We start from the raw sequence: 20703 nt of genomic DNA, 5'->3' as shown, positions 1-20703 counted from the left end.
CTGGGGGTGCAGATGTTGTGCTGGATGCGGCCTCCTGCGCCTCTGCACGTGATGGTAGGCTCGTCTGGACCCTGAACTCGCCAATTGCAGTGGTGGTGATGTTGGACTTGGCTACAACTCTCTGGTGAGCTTTTTGGTTCCTTCCTATGTTCTCCGCCCGACAGTAGCAATTATGTATTATATGCTTGTGAAATATTTGGCAGACAATATATGTGCTAGCAAGTCAGTAGAGAATCCAATATATAGCTGATATGGTAGTTTGTAGGGAAAATATATATTGTATATTTTAAGCCCTTCTACTCTTTGTTGTGTTTTAGTTAAAAAACATTGTAAAAGGTTTCATGTCATTGTTGAACAGTACTACTTGCAGGCAGATGCATTGCTGGATTACATGTTGTTTGCACTCCCTATAAATTACTCATCTGCTAGGTGGTCTAGTTTTCTTCTTTAGTACTTGTTGGCTTCATCTTTATTTGATCTCATGTGGGTATCTAGTTTTTCTAGAGAAGGCCATCATACTAAGGAACAACATGAGTAGAACTGTAAAAGGCATGATGTTGTGGTGGATGAGCATGTACTAGTTAACCTTCTAGTACTAGTGTCTTTTAATTGTCCATCGAGCTTTAGGCATCTTGCTTAACTAATTAAGCACTCTTTTCTTGAGCATAATTGCATCCTAATCTCCTTGTTCTTTGTTTTTGTTGTTGCAATGGGTAGGTAGCGGTGTAATGCTAAATTTTTGGATGTTTGGCCTATCATACCACCATGTTTAACTTTTACATGTATGCATGCCCAGGTTATCTTCGGTTCCTACGGGCACGGTATACTCCAGTTCCTTTTATACTTACATGATAGTAACATGGAAAATAAAATTGTCTGCTACTTTTATCAGTTTTTTGGATGTGGACAAAATATATTGTTGTTGCTATATTATAAATTAAAGATTTAAACATGGCTGGATATGGATGCAATCAATCTAATTTGCTCATTTGGTGGTTGCGATAATCTTCCTTGTTTGCTGCGAGGCTTGGTTTGGGTTAAGCAATTTGAAGTAGTGCCCACTTCCCATCGACAAACAGTTTATTGAAGAAGTAGTAGTAGTAACTGGACAACATTTAAAAAATATGTTTGTTGATGCATACCACGAGGTATATCTAAAGCTTTCTTGTATCTTTGGTACATTTTAATGATTGTTCATCTCTGCAATTGTACTGGGTTTCTCTCTCCGCATTTGTGTGATGGCCTGCAAGGAATATTGTTATTTTTTTAGGTGCTAGGTTGGGACATTTTAACTGGCATCCTTCATCTTTGTTGATGCTTTTGCTATTTTCAAGATGTACAAGTTTGCGCTACAACTAGTATTGGTGGGATGAGACCTAGTTCTTATGTACTTGGACCATAAATACAACACCTAGTGAATATCAAATTAGGTATGCACTTTTAACTTTGTGCGTTCATCATCTGTATTTCTTTTTTGCGTTCATTGTTCTTAAAATATTAATGTTTATAGGTTGTTTCTGCGATGCTAGAGATGATACTCAGACCCTAGTTGGCAGATGGTAGATATGGTGCTTCCGAAGTATTTGAGTGACGTTACTTAATTGATGGTTCAATTTCTACGTGAATGCTTTCTGGTATTAGCGATGGGGAGACGTGGAGCTGGTGGTCTCCAGGATGGAGGGAGCCATCGCCGCCGGGTCCAGATGGCTAGACATGTTTTTTTTCATGTTATTGACTGATGATGCAATTGTTTGGTACTAGGTGAGCTTATGATCAAAGACTGAAGGAAGTCCCGCTATTATATTTTCTTCACCTCAAACTCTCTCAGCTAGAAAAAGTGTGTGTTATGATTAGCCGTTCTCTCTGTATGTTATAAGCAACCGTTCTCGTCGTGATTCACATAGCTATTTATCAGGCTTAACTTTGAGGGGGTGCTAGCTATGTATGTATGTTGTGAGCTAAATGAGTCAAAGAAAAATCGAATGAAGTTTGAAATCGACTTTTTTTTGTGGGGGTTCTCTTTTAATTTATATACAATTTGTTGTTGCAAGATGTATGTTGTGAGGATCCAGGAATCTTGGTTTGAGAAATTGGGGGTGTGTCTTGCTAAGTATTGGATGTAGCGGGGACGCGCTATCTTATAGTTATTCATATTCAATTTAAAGTGATCTGTTGGTGGGCATCATTTTGTAAGAGTGACGAACAATATAAATATTACAATGTGTGTTAATGCTAAGGAAAGGAGCTGATTAACCCCGATTTATCAATTAACAGCAAGTGATAATACGGACACGGTGTCGATAGGTCCGTATACCAATACTCATGCATGTCGGATGTGCATCCACACGATTGTCTTCTTGCTCTGGATGGCGCGCAACTCACCATTACACTAGGTCACTAGCCCTGGAGATCTTGTGTGCTGAATCCTCAATCTCATTTATACCTATAATACTATCATTTGAGCTCGTATATGAATATTTCTTTCCATCCATAAAGACATCCCGGTGAATGTTGCACAAATCTTATCTAGGAAAAAGATGCTTGTAAAAATGCTGACATAAATCACGAATTGATTCACGGGCAGAATTATACCCTGCGAATCGGGAATTTATACCTTACCTTGCCAGAGTTGGATGCTCCGATTGACTGGCGTGATTTAGGGAAAATCATTCTAACTTCCGCATGTTTTACCAAGCCATTAGCCAGCGAAGACTGCCCTGTCCTATTTTGTGCCCATGGAAATGCTTCCTCAGGCTCCGCTAGGAATCGTCATTTTCCAAGCTAAAACAGGCGTAAATCAAGGACCCGCATAATTTCCCGGTGTAATTGAGAAACCCTGCTTGGTTCGTTGTTGAGGATACCCCTCAGCGCACGTTTCTAGCCTATTTTCCTGGGTATATCTCACGCATGTCCAGGGTCCCGAAAAAATCCGGCAGTTTCGTTGTGCACCCTATAAATCCGCTGCTGATTAATTACCGCGGTAAACGAAACAAACTTTTCAAGCGAGGCAGGGCAGATTGAAATACGGATGGAATGAATCCTGGATCCTAGCTAGGGGGATTAGGAGGAAAAATCGCGAGACTAATGGAGGGTGACCCATGGGACGTAACACGCACGGAGATTTCCTGTAATCAGTGGGACGGGTGCAATTAGTATGGGATCAATCACCAAGTACCGGCTAATTTCCTGCCTATTGAGTACACGATATAAGCGGAAACCTCTCTATTTACGCGCGGGGTGCTTACTATGGTGGTGAAAACCCAAAAAATAGAGGCGGCAACCCGGTGGAGACGAAAAAGTGGCGCCGATTTTTGAGATTTGAGCAGAATTTGAAACTTGGTCTAGTGCTTATAAATATAAGGTGAGGTGTATCGTACGCGTGCGTCGCGTGTGACTTAGACTTTGACTCTTTACTCGTCGAGTCGAGGAGAGGAGAGGAGAGGAGAGGAGAGGAGAGCACCCACCCCGTCCTTTTTCTTTGTCGACATGGTTTCCGTACGGAGGGATCGGCGTGCCGAGCCACCATCCTCATCGTCAAGTACATCAGATCGGCGAGGCGAGGGCACTCTGCTCCAAATCTGCGTGCCACCGCCCTCATCGTCAAATCCGTCGGCGGGGTAGCGGCGCATCGATCCACCAGGTATCCGTACTTGTTTTCATTTGATTTGTTTCTTCTAGGCTGGTTTTCGACCATACATGAATTATTATGTATTAACCGGCGCGGTAGTCAGGCAAGCAGTTGTGGTGTTCGTGGAATCGATGGATCGATCGATTAATCTTAGGCCCCAATAACCGAGCCAGGTTTTCTTCCGATGGATCTATATGGAGTACGTATTTGTTTTTCTCATGAGTTAATCCATCCGTAGCGTGATCCTCGTATAATGGACGTTTTAATTAGTGCGCTTTGATTCTGGGTAATGTAATCTTGTACCTGCATCTGTCCGTGTGCACGGACTAACGAATAACAGCAGCTCATGTGAGAACTGTGATATCCGATATGCCATGTTTTACTTCGGTGAAGCAGGAGGAGTGTTAGTGTTAACCTCGCTGTATCTGTCAGTTATCCTCTCTGTTTTTTGCTTCAGTAGCTACATAAGCAGTAGCCTCATGCGGTATTTGTTTAGCTGCATGAAGACTGCATGGTAGGCGTCAGAAGCGTGCTTTGTTCACGTTGCGGCTTATTCATATTCGTTGCTTATTTCTCGCATTGGCACGATCCAAGCACGTGGGATGGTACGCGCAGAATTTGGATCGTGGCGCTGTTCTCGTTCAGTTTGTTAACTGACGGAATAAAAGGATGGAACGAAAAGGACGCAGAAGTCACGCGTCGCAAAAACAGCTCTCTCTCCCTGTGATTGTCTCTGTGTTTTCTCTTCCAGCTCGTGTTCGTGTTGAGTTCATCACACAAAATTCAGAGAGTGAGAGAGTAGATCATAGCCTTCAAAAAAAATAACAATTGGCATCAGAGCCGAAGGGTCCAGAGCCTTGGGCGTTTGGCGGCGGTGATCGGAGGAGTTCGGCGGCAGCAATGGGGGAGAAGTCTCCCAAGAAAGTACGCGCCGGCGGCGGCGAGGAGGGCTGCTGGAAGCGACGCCAGACGGCGGAGCTGTGGTGCTGCCTACTCCATCGAGGGTCACGAACGTGCCATTGTAGTATCCGAGTTTGACGGATACGAACTACCCGCTGTGGGCTGCAAAGATGAAAATCTTGATGAAGCCCCTGCGTGTCTGGTCTGCGATTGAAGGCACCGGTTAGTATGACCAGGCTGCACTGCTGCAGATGAGGGAGCGTTCGCCGCGGTTTCCCAGTCTGTGCCAGATCATGTGGTGCTGCAGGTTGCGGAGTGCGATACCGCGCGTGAGGCGAGGTAGATGATCCGCTGCACGCGCCTCGGCGAGGATCGCGTGAAGAAGGCGCGTGCACGACATGGAAGAGGCAATTTGATCGCCTTGAGATGGCGGATACGGAGACGATCCTGGAGTTTGCCAAGATGCTCATCCCGTTGGTGAGCGAGATCCGGTCCCTCGACGTCAAGCTCGAAGAGGGAGCCGTGGTGGAGAGGCTCTTCAGCGCCATTCCAGATCGTTTCGGGGACATCATGAACACCATAGAGCAATGGGGCGATGTCACGACCATGACAGTGCAGGAGGCTGTCGGGCGCCTCTAGGCGTACGAGCAGAACCAGATCCACTAGTGGAAAACGGGGCAATAGGCCCGGTCCATTTGGGCCTTTAGACCCGGTTCCCGAACCGGGACCAACTAGGCGGGACTAAAGGGGGTACCCTTTAGTCCCGGTTCAAAGATAAACCGGGCCTAAAGGCCTCAACACGTGGTGCGACCAGGGAGCTCCCGCTGGAAGGGCTTTGGTCCCGGTTCGTGGTACGAACCGGGCCTATGTTTCTCTGCCGCGGCAGAGAATTGCTATTTCTCTGCCGCGGCACAGATTTGGGCTGTACCAGCGTTTCTGCGCGCGGCGAGAAACAATCTGTTTCCCTTGCCGCGGCAGAGTTTCAGCAATGCATATCTATATCATTCAAGAAACCACAAAAAATCGTCATGAATATATATAGACATCGTCAACGGTAGACGACATAGTCAACACGAGTACACGTAATGCATGCATATTTACAATACAACTTTTCCTGAACGAATATCCTCCGCCGTCACGATCTTCCGATAGTGCTCTCCACCTGGGGTAAGGACCTCGGTAATAAAGAATCCCGCGATTTCCTCTTGAATTGCTTTTATTTGATCCGCTGTTATGAGAGTGTCCCGCAGGCGTGTCATCTATATTTAAAAAAGGAGATCAATATATGAATGGAACTCAATACAATAGATGGTACTAATTAAGATTAATTGTGAAAATTTGTTATCGTACACGAGTGTGGTGTATTTGGGGATCCCCACCCTTGGGACAGGCCATGTCACGCATGAAGGTGCGGACGTAGTATCCACATAAGTTATTCCCTTGTTCCTGCCTCATACACTTTACGAAAAAATAGTTCGATCAAACTAATAATCAAGCATCGTATTGAAAGTAAATATCATATATAAAGTTTCACGGACATAGCTATATATATAGTACTACTTACGGGGTAATCTCTAAATGTAAGCTCCGGTTTCCACCATTCACCCGGAACAGTATTGATGAACCGTTTCCAAGCCCTGCCCGGCAAAAAATAATGAGTAAATGAGTAATTGATTAGTTGATGATATCTTCGAATTAGAGCAGATGAAGATGCCAATACGAAATTGATTGAAACTACCTCCGGAGGATGGCAGCCATGTCCGCCCATTCCGCATATTCTGTACGTTTCGAGTCCATGACGTTTACGACTCCAAGGTGAAGATCAATGATTAGGAGAATAAAATGGAAACTGCACAAGCATAGCTCAATGATTACGAGAATAAAGTGGAAGATGCACAAGCATAATGTATGTTATATATAACACTCACTTGAAGTTGTAGGGAAAGAATATATCCTCTTTGTCTGCTTGCTTCTCTAAAAACATTACGATGTTGTCCTCTCGTGTCCTTGGCGAAGTCTCGAACCGTAACTTCATGAACTGTGTTTGGGTCTATGAACCCCAGCGGTAGGAGCTTGCCTCTTTTGTATTCCAGCTTCTTCATTCTGCATAATTAAATGTATAGCGTACACAAAGAATATAATGAGGATAATTGTTAGTGCAAATGAATGAGCTACAAACTTAATTACACAAATAAATCACTTACGAGCGAGTAGCAACCGATGACAGCTTTGTCGAGGGCGTCTTGATTGAATAATCTGAAACAGTTCGCATAACTCAAGGTTTATCTCGTCTTCCCCCGAAGTAATGCTCATCTCTAAGATACACCGTGAGGTAGGTTTCACATCTTCGACGAGGCTTTCGGTACCAGTCATGCAACCTTCGCATCCGAGTCCCTAGACGCGCGAGCTCGCCGGGTTTGACGAGATCTTTTCCGTATCTATACGTGTTTACCACTTGAGCCGTTGGATAGTAATCTTCGTACTCAGCCGATGCTCCCCGAGCTCTAGCCGCCCGTTCGATCATCGATGCCGTCTCCGGATCATGATATGGCTCCACGATGAAGTGGGGTACGGCCTGAATGTCCTGCTGTCCAAGGCTGGGCGACTTTTTGCTTCTTTGCTCGCTCTAGAGGACTGTCCAAGAGAGCGGTCATAATCAGCTCTCGGCTCAGGTCTCTTCATTCTCGTCTCGGCAAAGTGCTTCACGCGTCCGCGGTCGAATAAACACCTTCTTCGGCGCAAGAAACGCCTTTTGCTCTTCGATCTGCTCATGTGGTAACAACTGCGGAGTCCGTGCCCTCATTGGAGTTGATGATCTCTTCGGAGCTGTAGGAGGTGCCGCGGACAGCTTCCTCTTTTGCTTAAGTGGAGGCGGCGGAGTCTCCCGACGAGGAGGAGGAGGAGGCGGCGGAGTATTTTCACGCGGAGCGAGACCGGGTCATGGATAGGGGAATCATCATCGCGCACGGGAGAATCATCACGCGGAGGAGACTCGGGTGGCGGAGGAGGCGGAGGTGGCATGCTTGTTGGCTTCTCACCTGGAAACACAATGTTCTCCTTCCGCCATTGCACGGTGGTTCTACGGGCTTCTCCCAGTTCTTTGATTTCCCCATCTTCACTCGCAGGGTGCTCAAGCACCAACCCCTCATAAGCGCTCATCACTTCATCCACCATCACAACAAGCAAAGTCGTCTTGGACCGAACGGCAATGGTAAGACCTTGTAGGTAAGAGGATGCCGACCGCCGCCTTGAAGGATAGGTTGAAAACTTTAACATGCAGCTCACAAGGACGGCTCTCGGTGAGATCATCCACGGGGGTAGCGAGGAGGCTCGACCACCTGGTCATCATCATCATCATTATCCACCTGCTGAGAGGAAGCCACGCTGCTTTTCCGGTGTGGTTGAGATTGCGGCGGGCGATGGCATTGAGCGAGTGCAGGATCTACAGCCTGCCCCCGAGCCATCCGAGATGTAAGTACTTGGGTTACCATGCTTAATTGGGCTTGCATGGTGCTCATACCCTCCTCTAAGTTAGCCGGGCGGTCTGTTTCCCTTGCCTTCCTCCTCTCATGGCTTTTATCGAGAAATCTCTTCCTTTCCGCGGGAAAGCCATACTTCCACGGAACGGAGCCTGCTGTGCCTCGTGTTCGTCCGCCGTGTTCTTTGTTCCCAAGGGCGCGTGTCAGCTCATCGTTCTCTCTTTCGGGCTGGAACAACCCCGCCTCCACGTCCCTATGTGCTTTTTCCGAGGCATCAATGGGAACCTTCGGATGAGCTTTCTTATAGATGCACTTCCCTGTTTCCGGATCCAACGTTCCCCCAATCCCGTAGAACCACTCCTTGCACCGTTCGATCCAACCGTGTGTCCCTAATCCGATCCCTTTATCGAGTCGGTTCCGCCTCAGCTGCCTGCCACTTAGGACGGTTAGCCCCGTATCCACTGGACCCGAGAATTTGGTGATATAGCTTCAACGCAGCATTTGCCTTATTTATTTCCGACCTTCTCTTAAATTCTTCCGACTCCGTGCTCGTACTTCACGAATTCTTCCCGGTGAGTTTTTACCTTCTCATTGTCCGGAGTCTTCTTTATCTTGATAAGGCGGCGCAATCTTTTCTTGTGGCTCTTGAATAGTTCGGCCATCTTCTTCTTGCCAAACTCGCGGAGGGCCTGCTCCATCTTGGCCTTTTCAGCGTCACCCCCTCTTCGGGTACTATGTTGAAATGTGACATGAGCTTGTCCATAATGCTGTTTTTGGCTACATCATCGATATAAAGACCTTGACCTTCTTCCTCTGCAGACGAGCACTAGTCCCTTCGGCTTGTGCCATTCTCGAACGGTGATCGGGACGTGGTCCCTAACAAGCACTCCGCATTGAGCTATAAATGCCTTTGCACCTTTCTCCGGAGCAATCGGTTTACCATCATTTTCGATGTGGGTGATGTCGTGCCTAACACCGTCATCCAACTTTTTGGCCGGGCCTCGCTTCCTCGACTTTACGAGAACAAGTGCTCGATCCGGAGGGCTAAAAAAGAAATAATTCATAGTCAGTACAATTTAATTAGTTAATGCATCTAGTCGATCAACATCGGCTTAATTAGTTTATATACCTCGGTGATAACTACAGTTCGGGAGCCATTATGATGATCTTGTTCCTCACCGGCGCCACTAGGATCTTCTTCCTCAATATTCTCCGCTCCCTCACCGGAGTCATTCAAATAAGTTGCGGTGACATCGTCACCGCCATCATCCGGAATAACGTCGTCGTCGCGATCATCCGGAGTACCGTTTGCTATGAGTTCCTCCATGAAATTTTCTTGAATTTCATCTCTCTCCATGCTTTCTACAACGACCTGCAAGCTATACATAGGAACCATCATATGATCAAATTAAGGATAATGCGGAAAACTGAAAAAATGGAGTTACATATGTGTAGTTCTTAACTAAGGATCGATAATATAGTGCTAAAAGCGAGATAGTGCGAGTTACATGCATACATAGATCGGGTTCATGTTTATTTAACCCTAATACATATCAATCACTACTACAACCACTCAACCGCGCAGACCGGGTCCTAGAGGGCGCCGACCGGGTCCCGAGCCGCGGCCGGGTGTGCCCCCAAAGCCACGGAACAACAACGGGAGCATAGCTAACATGAGATCCCCGCATAACGCTCCATCCGGTCCTATACATGTTGTCTAACGCGTACATGTAACGGCGAACGTGCTCGTCCTCCGCCGCAATGCGCTGAGCTACCTCCTCGCAGCGGGGCCGGCTCCTCTCGAAACGACCGTGGCCCATAAGACCTCCACCATAGAATATCCGGGTCGACGACGGGACCCGGATTCCGCACCAAGGTGCGCGACCCGGAAGCTAAGACCTCCCGAGTGCCACCCTGGCGGAGCCCGGTCCCGGACCTCCCCATCCGCTCCATCTCCTCGGTGAGAGTCGGACCACGGCCCGCCGGCCGTCGCTGTCGCGGCATCGTAGCTACGAAAACAAATCATATATGTATACTAATATAAATAAAAAACATGATATTGTGCTAAATAAAAAACTTCACTACTTTTGTACTAACGCCGCGTTCCACGACCCCGGATCGATCGATCCGGATCGGGAGTCGGGAACGACAGCGGGAGCGGTAGAGGGAATTGAACGACCGTATTTTGGGGGCGCCGGCACTACCGGCATCGCCACGGACTCGGCGCTCCTCCTCTCGCTCTTCTCTCTATTTCTCGACCCTAACTCTATGTCACGGCGGCGCCACCACGGACTCGGCACCGCCGGGGCGCCGGCAGGGGCACCGCCACGGACTCGGCACCGGCAGGGGCGCCGACACTACGGCGCGCGCGGAAGAGGTTGTCCGCGCGGGGGTGGCGTCGACACAAATTGTAACTTTTTTTTCTAACTATACTAATTTAAATCTAACTAAATATTTCTAACTTTTCTAACTAAACTAACTAATCTAACAATCTAACAATCTAACAAAACTAACAAAACTAACTAATATAATAAATCTAACAATCTAACAAAAAATACAAAAAAATTAAAGAAGAACTTGGCCGGCCGCCGGCCGGCCGGCCGGAGGAGGGAGAGGGAGAGGGGAGCACCATACCCGCGCGCGCGGTGGCGTCGACGGCGGCGGGAGGTCGACGGTGAGGAGGAGGCGCGCGACAAGGCGGCGGCCGGCGGTCGAGGCGGTGGGCGGCGCGGCAGAGGAGGAGGCGCGGGCGCGGCGCGAGGCGGAGGCGCGCGACAAGGTGGAGGCGGAGGCGAGAGTGGCGGCGGCCGGCGGTGGGCGGCGCGGTGGGCGGCAGAGGAGGAGGCGCGGGCGCGGTGGGCGGCAGAGGAGGAGGCGCGGGCGCGGCAGAGGAGGAGGCGCGCGGCGGCGGCGCGCGAGGCGGTGGGCGGCGCGCGAGGCGGTGGGCGGCGCGGTGGGCGGCGCGGTGGGCGGCGCGGTGGGCGGCGCGGTGGGCAAACGGGCAGCCTGGCGGCGCAGTTTCTCCTCCTCGCGCGATTGATTTGCGCGAGGAAGGAGATGAGCGCGAGCTTACTCCCCCTTTGGACCCGGTGCGTATTACAAACCGGGTCCAAAGGCCCCCCTTTGGACCCGGTTTGTAATACAAACCGGGACTAAAGGCCATTTTTGCTGCGTTTTCGCTGCGCGCGCAAAAATAGCCTTTAGTCCCGGTTTGTAATACAAACCGGGTCCAAAGGCCAAATTTTTTTAAAAATTTTCATTCCCGCCTTATTTCAAATGAAAAAAAGCCACCGCACTGCCCACCACCGCCACCGCCACACGTGTCCCTTCCCCGTGCCCCGCCGTCACCGCCATGTACGGGCCACCGCCGTGTACTGCCCACCACCGCCACCGCCGTGTACCGGCCACCGTCGGCACCGCCGTGTACTGCCCACCACCGCCACCGCCACACGTGTCCCTTCCCCGTGCCACGTGTCGCCGCCGCTTCCACGTGCCTCGCCCCGCCGCCACCGCCGTGCGACGTGTAGATCCCGCTTCCACGTGCCACGCCCCGCCGCTTCCCCGCGCCACCTGTCGCCGCCGCTTCCACGTGCCACGCCCGCCGCTTCCCCGCGCCACTCGTCGCCAAACTTGCCGCGTCGCTGTGCTATAAAGCGCCGCGTGCGCGCGGAACCACACGTCGCCGTCGCCTCCGTTCATTCGTCGCCGGGATGCCGCCGCGCCGTCGCGGCTCGTCCGGTTTCCGTGGCGTCCGAGCGCGGCCGAACGGTAGGTTCTACGCCGAGATGCGTGCCGGTGGCTTCCGGCTCACCCTCGGCACGTACAACACCCCGGAGCCGGCGGCGCGCGCTTACGACGCGGCCGCATGGCGATTTCGGCGGCCACGGTGCGACATGAACTTCCCAGACGTCGAATCGCTAGAGGAGGCGGAGTTCCTCGCGCCGACGCCGTGCCTCGTCGACGACGAGGACCGTCGCCGCCACCGCCGGTGCAGCGCCGGATCGCAATCGCCGAGCACGACGAGGAGTTGATGCGCCGGTGGAGGGCGCAGCTTCCCAACGACGTCGACAACACCGCCGCGTTCTTCGCCGACCTCCGGGCACAACGCAGGTCCAACGAGCGCCATCGTCGGGCCGTCGCCGTGTTCGAGCTCGATAACCCGAATACAACTTGGGCCGACAACGACCCTCGGTGGGACGACATTTGGACCGAGACAACCTCCGACGACGAGTAGATCGACTAGACTAGTTGTTTATCTATATTATTGTATTTTCAATAAAGTCGTTGTGGCGGACGCCGATGATGAGAAAAGTTTCCCGCCAGATTACATGTGGAATTAAAGTACATAACTCAACTGAAAATTAATTAAGATACATGGCCGGATAGTACTCGTGCCTAGCCCTATAGTACTCGTGCCTAGCTCAACTGAAAATTAATTAAGATACATGGCCAGATTCGACCGTTCGAGTCATTCGGTCATACTCGTGCCTCGGCCCTATAGTACTCGCCACCGTAGTCGTCGTAGTCGCCGTCATCATCGTCGCCGGCATCGGGGTCGCGGTAGTCAAACCTCGGCGGGAGAGCACGCGTGGGCCGGGACCGAGGGTAGCGCAGGCGGGGGCCACGGTGGGCCATGACGCCCCGGGAGAGTTCGGTCGCGCCACCACAGCCCGACGGCCGGCCTCGTTGAAGTTCGAAGGAGGCGGGCCGCCGTCCTCGTGCCCGGCGAGCGCCCTCTCACGCCGATTGATGAAGAAGCTCTCCCAAGTCGGGCCGTAGTCGGGATGCCACCGGGGATTCCTCCGCTGCTCCGGCGTGAGCTCGAAGTAGTAGTGGTTCGTGATGGCCATCTCGCGCGCCACACCTAGAGGGACGAGGAGGGACCGGTACCCCTCCGACGCTCGAAGCAACCAGCCGGTAGGGACGCGGTAGCCCGGCGGGCAGGGGTAGTTCGACGCGCAAAGCGCCTCCGCCTCCCGGAGGGTTAGAGATACGATGGAAGCCATGTGACCTGGTGATGAGGTTTGCAGATATGAGTCTAGATGTGATATGTAAATGGAGGCCAAGCCAACATATATATAGTGAAAAAATGGCGGGAGGACGGAGGCGGGAAGCAAGTGAAAGCGCGGGAAGAAAAATAGGCGGGAACGCAGGTGGCGCCAAAAACTGTCGGTGGGATAAGGACGTGTGGGTAACCTTTAGTCCCGGCTGGTGGGTACAACCGGGAGTAAAGATCATTTTTTTGTCATATCTAACAAAAGTGTCGGTGGGATAAAGACGTGTGGGTAACCTTTAGTCCCGGCTGGTGGGTACAACCGGGACGAAAGATCCTTTTTTTGTCATCTAACAAAAGCTGTCGGTGGGATAAAGACGTGTGGGTAACCTTTAGTCCCGGCTGGTGGGTACAACCGGGACTAAAGATCCTTTTTGTCATCTAACAAAACTGTCGGTGGGATAAGGACGTGTGGGTAACCTTTAGTCCCGGCTGGTGGGTACAACCGGGACTAAAGATGTCGGCAGGATAAGAACGCATGGGTGGACGCACCGCTCGATGAGATAAAGCATGTAGCGCACGACGCCCTGTCGAGTAGAAGCGGTGCTGTGCCTATAAAAGGAGCATCGATACGGCTTGCCAAGCGGATCAACAAGCCAAGCAGAGATTCATTCCCATGGATTGGAAAATCTCCCGTGGCGCAGCTTCTCGAAGATGTTGTTGGTGCACACGCCCTACGGCATCTTCGGAAGCTGCGCCTGGAATTTTTCCCTGCAAGCCCGTGAACGACTACATCTCCTCTAACGGTGTTGGGGAAAGGGTTGGGAAATCTCCCGTGGCGCAACTTCTCGAAGATGTCGTTGGTGCACAAGCCTTACGGCATCTTCGGAAGTTGCTCCTCGGAATTTTTTCCTGCAAGCCCCCGAACGACTACATCTCCTCTAATAGTGTTGGGGAAAGGGTTGGGAAATCTCCGTGGCGCAGTTTCTCGAAGATGTTGTTGGTGCACATGCCCTACGGCATCTTCGGAAACCGCGCCTCGGAATTTTTCCCCGCAAACCCGTGAACGACTACATCTCCTCTATATATATGGTACAAAAAGCCAACCACATCTCCACTTTTCATATCTTACATACGGTTAAATGATTACACAAAAATAAATGGGAAATTGATTGCCATGTTGAGATACTCATTTGTGCCATGGAGCATCTTCATCATTTAATCTTCTTCGGCCTTAACCATGGAGCATCTTCATCATTTAACTTGATGCTTGGATCAATGTTCACTCTGAAGGGTGGAATTTCATCAAACTTATTATAATCTTCCGACATGTCTGTCTTGTCCTCCACTCCCACGATGTTTCTTTTCCGTAAAGAACTATGTGGCGCTTTGGCTCATCGTTTGATGTATTTGTTTCCTTATGTTTCCTTTTTCTTGGTTTGCTAGACATATCCTTCACATAGAAAACCTGGGCCACATCCTTGGCTAGGACGAATGGTTCGTCTCTATACCCAAGATTGTTGAGATCCACTCGTTGTCATTCCATACAACTTGTCTACCCGAACCCCGCCTCCTGTTTTGTTGACCCATTTGCACCTAAACAAAGGGACCTTAAAAGAAGGTCCATACTCAAGTTCCCGGATATCCTCTATGTAACCATAATATGTGTCATTTGGGCCTTCATTCATTATTGCATCAAAGCGGACACCACTGTTTTGGTTGGTGCTCTTTTTATCTTGGGCGATCGTGTAAAATGTATTCCCATTTATCTCGTACCCTTGGAAAGTCACTACAGTCGAAGATGGTGTCTGGGCCAGCAAGTACAGCTGATCTTCAATATCTTCGTTATTCAGGAGATGTTTTTGCAACCAACCGCCGAAAGTCGACATGTGTTCACGTCTAATCCAATCGTTCGACTGCCTCGGGTTCTGGGAGCGTAGAAAGTTCTTGTGGTCACCGATATACGGAGCCACCAAGGTGGAACTTTGTAGAACTGTGTAGTGTGCTTGAGTCAAAGAAATCCCGTCCCTACATATCATTGATTTCCTTCCTAGCGTGCCTTTTCCACTTAGTCTCCCTTCATGCCGCGATTCAGGAACACCAATCGGCTTAAGGTCGGGAATAAAGTCAACACGGAATTCAATGACCTCCTCTCGTTCCATAGCCCTTGGAGATGCTTCCTTCGGCCTAGCACGGTTATGAACATATTTCTTCAAGACTCCCATGAACCTCTCGAAGGGGAACATATTGTGTAGAAACACAGGACCGAGAATGGAAATCTCATCGACCGGGTGAACGAGGAGATGTGTCATAATATTGAAGAAGGATGGTGGGAACACCAGCTCAAAACTAACGAGACATTGGACCACATCATTCCGCAACCTCGGTAGAATTTCCGGGTTTATTACCTTTTGAGAAATTGCATTGAGGAATGCACATAGCTTCACAATGGGCGATCGAACATTTTCCGGTAGAAGCCCCCTCAATGCAATCGGAAGCAACCGTGTCATTATCACGTGACAGTCATGAGACTTCGGGTTCCGGAATGTTTTCTTCTCCATATTTATTATTCCCTTTATATTGGAGGAGAAGCCGGACGGGACCTTGATACTGCTAAGACATTCAAAAAATATCTCCTTCTCTCGCTTTTGTAAGAGCGTAGCTGGATAAATGACGTCCTTTAACTCTCTCATGCAGATTTTTGGGGTCTTTCCAACGTTGCTGGTCCTCCCGTGCTTCGGTGTATCTTTTGTCTTCCCGTACACGCCCAGAAAGCCTAGCAGGTTCACGCAAAGATTCTTCGTCACGTGCATCACATCGATTGAAGAGCGGACTTCTAAGACTTTCCAATATTCTAGCTCCCAAAAAATAGATTTCTTCTTCCACATGGGCGCGTGTCCGGCAGCGTCATTCGGAACGGACCGTCCGCCAGGACCCTTTCCAAATATTACATCTAGATCCTTGACCATACCAAATATATCAACACCATCACGATGGGGAGGCTTCCTCCGGTGATCAGCCTCACCGTCGTAATGCTTTCCTTTCTTTCTTACGGGATGGGTAATCCTAAGAAATCGACGATGCCCCGGTACACGACCTTCCGACCTTTTTCCAAATAATCACCTTCGAGCTCATGTAAACAGTGTGTGCATGCATTGTATCCCTTGTTTGACTGTCCCGAAATGTTACCAAGAGCAGGCCAGTCATTGATGGTTACGAAAAGCATCGCTCTTAGGTCAAATTCCTCCCTGCTTGTGCTCGTCCCACACACGTACACCTGCTAGGGACCACAGCTGTAGAAGTTCTTCGACTAATGGCTTCAGGTACACATCAATGTCGTTCCCGGGTTGCTTCGGGCCTTGTATGAGCACTGGCATCATAATGAACTTCCGCTTCATGCACAACCAAGGAGGAAGGTTATATATACAAAGAGTCACAGGCCAGGTGCTATGGCTGCAGCTCTGCTCTCCAAAAGGATTCATGCCATCAGTACTTAGACCAAACCTTAAGTTCCTTGCATCCTGTGCAAAGTTTGGGAACTCTCTATCGATTTTTCTCCATTGGGATCCATCGGCAGGGTGCCCGAACATCACGTCTTTCTTACGGTCTTCTTTGTGCCATCGCAACAACCTAGCGTGCTCTTTATTCCCGAACAAGCGTTTCAGCCGTGGTATTATAGGAGCATACCACATAACCTTGGCGAGAACCCTCTTCTTGGGGCGCTCGCCCTCAACATCACCAGGGTCATCTCGTCCGATCTTATACCGCAATGCGGTGCACACCGGACATGCATCCAAATTCTCGTACTCACCGCGGTAGAGGATGCGAGTCATTAATGCATGCATGTATCTTTTGCACATCTAATCCTAGAGGGCGGACAATCTTCTTCGCTTCGTACGTACCGGCGGGCAATTCGTTACCCCTTGGAAGCTTCCTCTTAATTATTGTCGGCAACTTTCCAAATCCCGAGTCGGTGACACCGTTCTCCGCCTTCCATTGCAACAATTCCAAGTGTGCTGCCTAGCTTTTTATGGCCATCTTCGCAAGTTGGGTATAACAATTTGTTGTGATCTTCTATCATCTTGTCGAAGGCCAACCTTTCCTTTTCAGTTTCACATTCTCTCCTTGCATCGGCAATGGCCCGGCCAAGATCATCATCGGCGAGGCTCATCCGGTGCCTCTTGATCTTCTACTTCATTGTCTTCATTGCCTTCTGCAGTATCATCGTATTCGGGGAAATTGGGATAACCGTCATCATCCTCTTCCTCTTCTTCATTGTCTTCCATCATAACCCCTCTTTCTCCGTGCTTGGTCCAACAATAGTAGCTGGGCATGAAACCGGATCGCGGAAGGTGGCTGTGAATGAGACTCGAGCGAGCGTAATTTACGGTATTCTTGCAGTCCACACATGGACAATACATGAAGCCACCATGTTTGTTTGCCTCCGCCACGGCCATAAAATTATCCAGGCCCGCGAGTGAACTCGTCAAACCGTCGGTCAATGTACATCCATTGCCGATTCATCCGCATGATATAATTAAGCTGGTCAAAACCATTACGGAACATCACGATGTATATATACACATGCATTTTATCAATTGCGGATGAAAAGGATAAAGTTGTTAACCTCGATGAAGAAGAAAAAAGCAAGTTAAGTGTGGCTTGATTTGTGTAAACTCAAGTGGCAAATCCTCTTAAGCATTTCATCGAACACCTCTTGTGCATGTGAAGAAGAGAGGAGAGCAATACACCCTCTTGTGAAGATAGTGAAAAAATGGCTAAGTGTGGCTCACACTTGGGCAGGGGCAAGGTTATATAGCCGGAGGGGGGCCTTTGGACCCGGTTTGTCATACAAACCGGGACTAAAGGGTTCCCCGAGCTGACACGGCCTGCCGCGGCCTGCGGGTGGACCCTTTGGACCCGGTTTATATGACAAACCGGGTCCAAAGGCCGCTACGAGACAGGCGCCGGCGGGTGGGGTCGTCCCGGGCAGAACGAACCGGGTCCAATGGGGGCATTGGACCCGGTTTGGTTCAGCAGATGGGTCATTTGCTTGGGACCAAAGGCCTCTTCTCCACTAGTGATCGAACGCCGCCGAGCCGAGGCGAAAACAACAACGAGCAGCTAATGCTCGGTGATGGGGCCGGAGGGTCCGGCTCCGCCGCAAAGAAAGGAGACGGGGCAAATGGCGGCCACGGTGGAGGCCATGACAAAGGTCGTGTTGATCATGGCCAGAACAATGGAAAGGGGAAGCAGAAAAAACAGCGTAAGTTCGAAAGTAAAGTGTTTCGACTGCAATGAGAAATGGCATTTTCTTCCGACTGGCTGGAGCCGAAGCGTGGCGTGGGAGGCCTAATATTCTGTCGGCCATCTCCTTGGCCTGCGCCCTGGTGAAGGGTGGCGGCAACTTTCACGCATGGAAAAAAATAGCGCTATTTCGGCGCTAATAGCACGCTACAACGTTTCTAGACAGTCTACACTACATTATTCCGGCGCTATAGCGCGCTAATAGCGTATTTTTCGGCCGACGGTATTTTGTTATAGTGCGCTATTTTTTTCCTTGCTTTCACGGATAAGAGTCGTGCCTCTTCTTGGAGTTCGTCATACACTTGGGTTGCTGGCCCTTGGCGCTATAGCGGCATGCATAGGCACGAAAATGAGGTAAAACTGACGCCCTCAAGTTTTGGCCTGATTTTGTCATTTGCGCTGGTGGAGCAATGGATCATCTAGTTATGAGAAATAAGTTGGATTTGCTTCTCTCCTTATATTATTCACCAAGTTTTGTAAATTTGCTCGTCAAGGCCGAGCAGCATGCGCCTTCTCCATCTTCTGAATGTTTCTTAGCAACTCCTCCTCTTTGTCGGCCATCTCCTTTGCCTGAGCCGTGGTGAAGGGTGGCGGCAGCGTGCACGGATCAGAGTCGGCGGCTCGCCTCTCCGTGGAATCCATCATGCAGGGCCGGTGCTGGTCGTCGGCAGGGCATGCCAGGGAGTGGGTGCAGATCTCGACGGCTTTCTCCGGGACGGTGGGCTTGTACCGGAGCAGCTTGGCGTACTCGGTGAGCAGGTGGAGCATGTAGTCGTAGACGTAGTCCATGCTCATCTCCTCTCTGGCGAACCGGCTGCCTTGCTCGCCGATGAGCTGCGCCTCGACAGGGTGCTGGTTGCCCCAGTCGACGGCAAACTTGATGGACTCGCATATGCGGTTCCGGTCAATGGGCCAGTAGTGCTTGCCGGCGACGAGACCTCTCGACATGATGTCCTGGAAGGGCGTCACCACGAACAACACCGGGGAGTCGCACGCTAGGATGTACTTCTCGCTTACTGACCATGCATTCCCCTCGATATATATCTTGTACCTGAATGTATTAACAAAGCATCGGTCGATCATAAAAATTTGAAACAGTACTGTAGGCATGGGCAGGCGTTGTCCAGAACGAAATATATACCTGTATAAGCATTGCTTGGGAATGCTGGAATCTTTGAGACCGTTTTGTCTCGCTTTCCCCCAGTCCTAAAGCCAGGTGAAGGTAAAAAATGTTAGGTTGTGGATTCAGTAACCGGTGACTTTTCTTTGTCGCTATTGACAGATTTTAGAGCACTGAAAGTAGTACGTACCTGGTTGAAGAGTCGGGCGTTCCATTCGTTGCCGTTGGAGACATTGCATTTCATCATGTCGTGGCGTATGCGGTATCTGTCGGGGTTGCCCTTCCAGAACGCGAGCGGCTCCCTGTGCGTCCACGGCACGCGTTTGTTCTCGCGCTCAATCTCCGCCAGCATGGGCGTCCACGGCCGGATGCCCACCTCCGGCCAGCCCCAGAACGACCAGTCGGGGAACACGATGTCCAGTGTCGACTTGTCCTTGCAGTAGCGGAACACCGGCGGCGCGTCGGACGGCGTCGCGAACTCGGCGGCGCGCACCTGGCCCGGGTCGTCGCAGGCGAACATGATGTCGAGGTCGGGTACGCGGCCGGGGTAGCGGCGCATCAGCTGCAGGATGCCCCACTGCGTGAAGACGTCCCGCATCTGGAAGGCGACCTGGTACGTCTCCACGTACGCGCGGCCGCCCACGACGACCAGCCGGAAGTAGGCGTACTTGCGAGCGCGCTCCATGGCGTCCCGTGTGATCCCCGCGCCGCGCCAGGGCCGCAGGTCGTCGTGGATGTATCGGAAGTAGTCCGGGCACGACGGCGTGGTACTGGCAGCGGCAGGCCAACGCCATGGCGGCGGTGCGTGCTGCTGTTGCGGGGCATGTCGTTGATGTGCCGTTGCTGCAGGTGAACGGAGTCGTATAGTTGGAGAGGGTGTGGAATTCTCTTAGGGTCGGGTCGTTTATTCTGGCCAAGGCCAAGGTCCGCGCTGGCCTTCCGTGTTAACACGTACGTCCACGTACGCCCGCCCGCCCGCCCGCCAAGGTCTACACGGCTTCGCGTCCGGTCCCCGCGCAAGAAGAACGACGACGCCCGCGCCCTTTTCAGTGATCTTCTCCCCGTAGTCCATGATGCAGTCTCTGAAGAAGGTGCGCGGCCGGTCGTCCGGATCGAGACGACGTCCGGATCGGTTTATTCTGGTGCCGCTGGCCTTCCGTGTGAACACGTCCCCGCTGGCCCACCACGATTGTGTGACACAATACTGGCAGCGGCGCGCTGCTGATTTCTATCCTCTATCGGTCGGTTTGACGCGCGCGTCCGGAGACAACTGGCG

The 20703-nt window shown here is 50.8% G+C and overlaps 1 protein-coding gene across 1 annotated transcript; it reads right to left on the bottom strand.

The window, feature by feature from the left end:
* Positions 1-18796: 18796 nt before the first annotated feature.
* Positions 18797-20499, bottom strand: LOC124664227 (protein O-glucosyltransferase 1-like). The gene is made up of 4 exons (XM_047201798.1): positions 20364-20499; positions 19618-20270; positions 19449-19513; positions 18797-19358 (listed from the first exon to the last, which is right to left on the bottom strand). The coding sequence occupies exons 1-4, from the start codon at positions 20497-20499 to the stop codon at positions 18797-18799; spliced, it is 1416 nt and encodes a 471-aa protein (XP_047057754.1).
* Positions 20500-20703: the final 204 nt, after the last annotated feature.

Source organism: Lolium rigidum, chromosome 6 (genome assembly GCF_022539505.1).
Source record: "Lolium rigidum isolate FL_2022 chromosome 6, APGP_CSIRO_Lrig_0.1, whole genome shotgun sequence".
Classification (NCBI taxonomy): domain Eukaryota; kingdom Viridiplantae; phylum Streptophyta; class Magnoliopsida; order Poales; family Poaceae; genus Lolium; species Lolium rigidum.
This window is presented reverse-complemented; position numbering and strand designations above follow the sequence as displayed.

Bases quoted from the DNA above. Each gene is read 5' to 3' on its own strand.
- LOC124664227 (XM_047201798.1), bottom strand. From the start codon at position 20,499: ATGGACTACGGGGAGAAGATCACTGAAAAGGGCGCGGGCGTCGTCGTT. The intron at 20,271-20,363 runs GCCAGCGCGGAC...GTTCACCTGCAG, and splicing joins CGTACGTGTTAACACGGAAG to CAACGGCACATCAACGACAT. The intron at 19,359-19,448 runs GTATATATTTCG...TAATACATTCAG, and splicing joins CCCAAGCAATGCTTATACAG to GTACAAGATATATATCGAGG.